At 48.8% G+C, this 1,982-nt stretch overlaps 1 protein-coding gene across 1 annotated transcript; it reads right to left on the bottom strand.

Moving 5' to 3' along the window:
* Positions 1 to 611: 611 nt before the first annotated feature.
* LOC135992302 (olfactory receptor 14A16-like) lies at positions 612 to 1,538 on the bottom strand. The gene has a single exon (XM_065641350.1). The coding sequence runs from the start codon at positions 1,536 to 1,538 to the stop codon at positions 612 to 614; it is 927 nt and encodes a 308-aa protein (XP_065497422.1).
* Between the last annotated feature and the right edge of the window lie 444 nt (positions 1,539 to 1,982).

Genomic DNA, 1,982 nt, shown 5'->3' with positions numbered 1-1,982 from the left:
CTTGTCCATGTTCCTGAGAGAAACTTGAAGAAGACAAAAGCTTTCTGGCACTGCCTTAAGAAGATCACTTTTCTTTATAGAAGTTCTGTTATGGAGGCCAGCTCTGTCACAGCAGTGCCCATTGCCTGTCCCTGCCTGCAGTCACAGGACTGACACACAGCAGGATGGTGACCAAGCTGCCAGGGCACTCAGACCTTGCACCAACACAAGGGATGAGAAGGAGAGTGTGGGAGTGGAACGAGAACAGCTCTGGAAGACCAAGGGCTGCTGCTCCCTGGCAGTGCTGGCAGGCTGGGACCCTGTTCCCCTCAACTAATGTAGACAGAAACTGTCCCTGCAGCTCTCAAAAAGGCCTTTTAAAAGAAGATCTGAGGGGAAAAACAAAATAAAACAAAACACTGTAGGGCCCTTTATTTTGTTTAAAAGTACAGAGAAAATGGCTCCTCATTTACATAGACACTTGGTCAGAAAATGGGCAGACAGTGAATTTGGAAAGAGATGAGAACATTACCACGAAACACCACCACAAGAAAAACAAAAGAAGAATGGCTGAGCCTGCAATAAATTACACTATAACTGCCATGCAGACAATGACTGTTTAATGCTGTTTGTTATTGAAAATGTCCAGTTATCAATTTCCACACTGAATGCTTGAGCTCCTGGTTCCTCATGCTGTAGATGAGGGGGTTCACTGCTGGAGGCACCACCGAGTACAGAACAGACACCACCAGGTCCAGCCATGGGGAAGAGATGGAGGCAGGTTTCAGGTACGTGAACATGGCAGTGCTGACAAACAGGGAGACCACGGCCAGGTGAGGGAGGCACGTGGAAAAGGCTTTGTGCCGTCCCTGCTCAGAGGGGATCCTCAGCACAGCTCTGAAGATCTGCACATAGGACAGTACAATGAAAATAAAACAGCCAAATGCTACCAAGAGACCTATCACAAGAAGCCCAGCTTTTCTGAAGTAGGAATTTGAGCAGGAAAGCTTGAGGATCTGGGGGATTTCACAGAAGAACTGATCCACAGCATTGCCCTTGCACAGTGGCAGTGAAAATGTATTAACCGTGTGCAGCAGAGCATAGAGAAACCCAGTGGCCCAGGCAGCTGCTGCCATGTGGACACAAGCTCTGCTGCCCAGGATGGACCCGTAGTGCAGGGGTTTGCAGATGGCAACATAGCGGTCGTAGGACATGATGGTGAGCATGGAATACTCTGCTATTATCAAGAAGACAAACGAAAAGAGCTGTGCAGCACATCCCAAAAAGGAGATGGCCCTGGTGTCCCAGAAGGAATTGGCCATGCATTTGGGGACAGTGGTGGAGATGGAACCCAGGTCGAGGAGGGAGAGGTTGAGCAGGAAGAAGTACATGGGGGTGTGGAGGTGCTGGTCACAGGCTATGGTGGTGATGATGAGGCCGTTGCCCAGGAGGGCAGCCAGGTAGATGCCCAGGAAGAGCCAGAAGTGCAAGAGCTGCAGCTCTCGTGTGTCTGTGAACGCCAGGAGGAGGAACTGGGTGATGGAACTGCTGTTGGACATTTGTTGTTTCTTGCCATGGGGGCTCTCTTCTAAAAAGGAAATGACAACTTCAAAATCAGGACACATTCCTCTGAGCAGAGCCATTCGAAATGCATTTCCTTTTTCTGTTGTGTGCTGGCTGAGTGTGCTGTGAGGAGCAGGACCTCTGCCCATCTGGGGCCAAGCAGCCAGCTTTGTTCTGCTGCAGTGGGGACATGGGAGCTGGTTTGTGACAGCTCTGATCTTCACAAGGAATGCGAGATTTTATGCACCGTTAATGGAAGAGTTCAATATCTTCACTTGTGATATTTAAGAGCGTGGGCTGCAGAGCAGAGGCTTACCATGTCATTATAATGATTTTGTGTGTGTGTTTAATTTTCCACCAAGACATCTTGTGACTGGATTTTTGTAGGGGTTTCAGTCATTTCTATTTTGTTTTCTACTGTCTCACCTGTCAAGGAGTTG

The sequence above is a fragment of the Caloenas nicobarica genome, chromosome 10 (genome assembly GCF_036013445.1).
Source record: "Caloenas nicobarica isolate bCalNic1 chromosome 10, bCalNic1.hap1, whole genome shotgun sequence".
NCBI classification, from domain to species: domain Eukaryota; kingdom Metazoa; phylum Chordata; class Aves; order Columbiformes; family Columbidae; genus Caloenas; species Caloenas nicobarica.
The sequence above is the reverse complement of the archived record's forward strand: the minus strand, read 5'-3'. Positions and strand labels throughout refer to the sequence as shown.

What these genes read in the sequence shown, in the direction of transcription:
- LOC135992302 (XM_065641350.1), bottom strand. Translation starts at nt 1,538, where the DNA reads ATGTCCAACAGCAGTTCCATCACCCAGTTCCTCCTCCTGGCGTTCACA.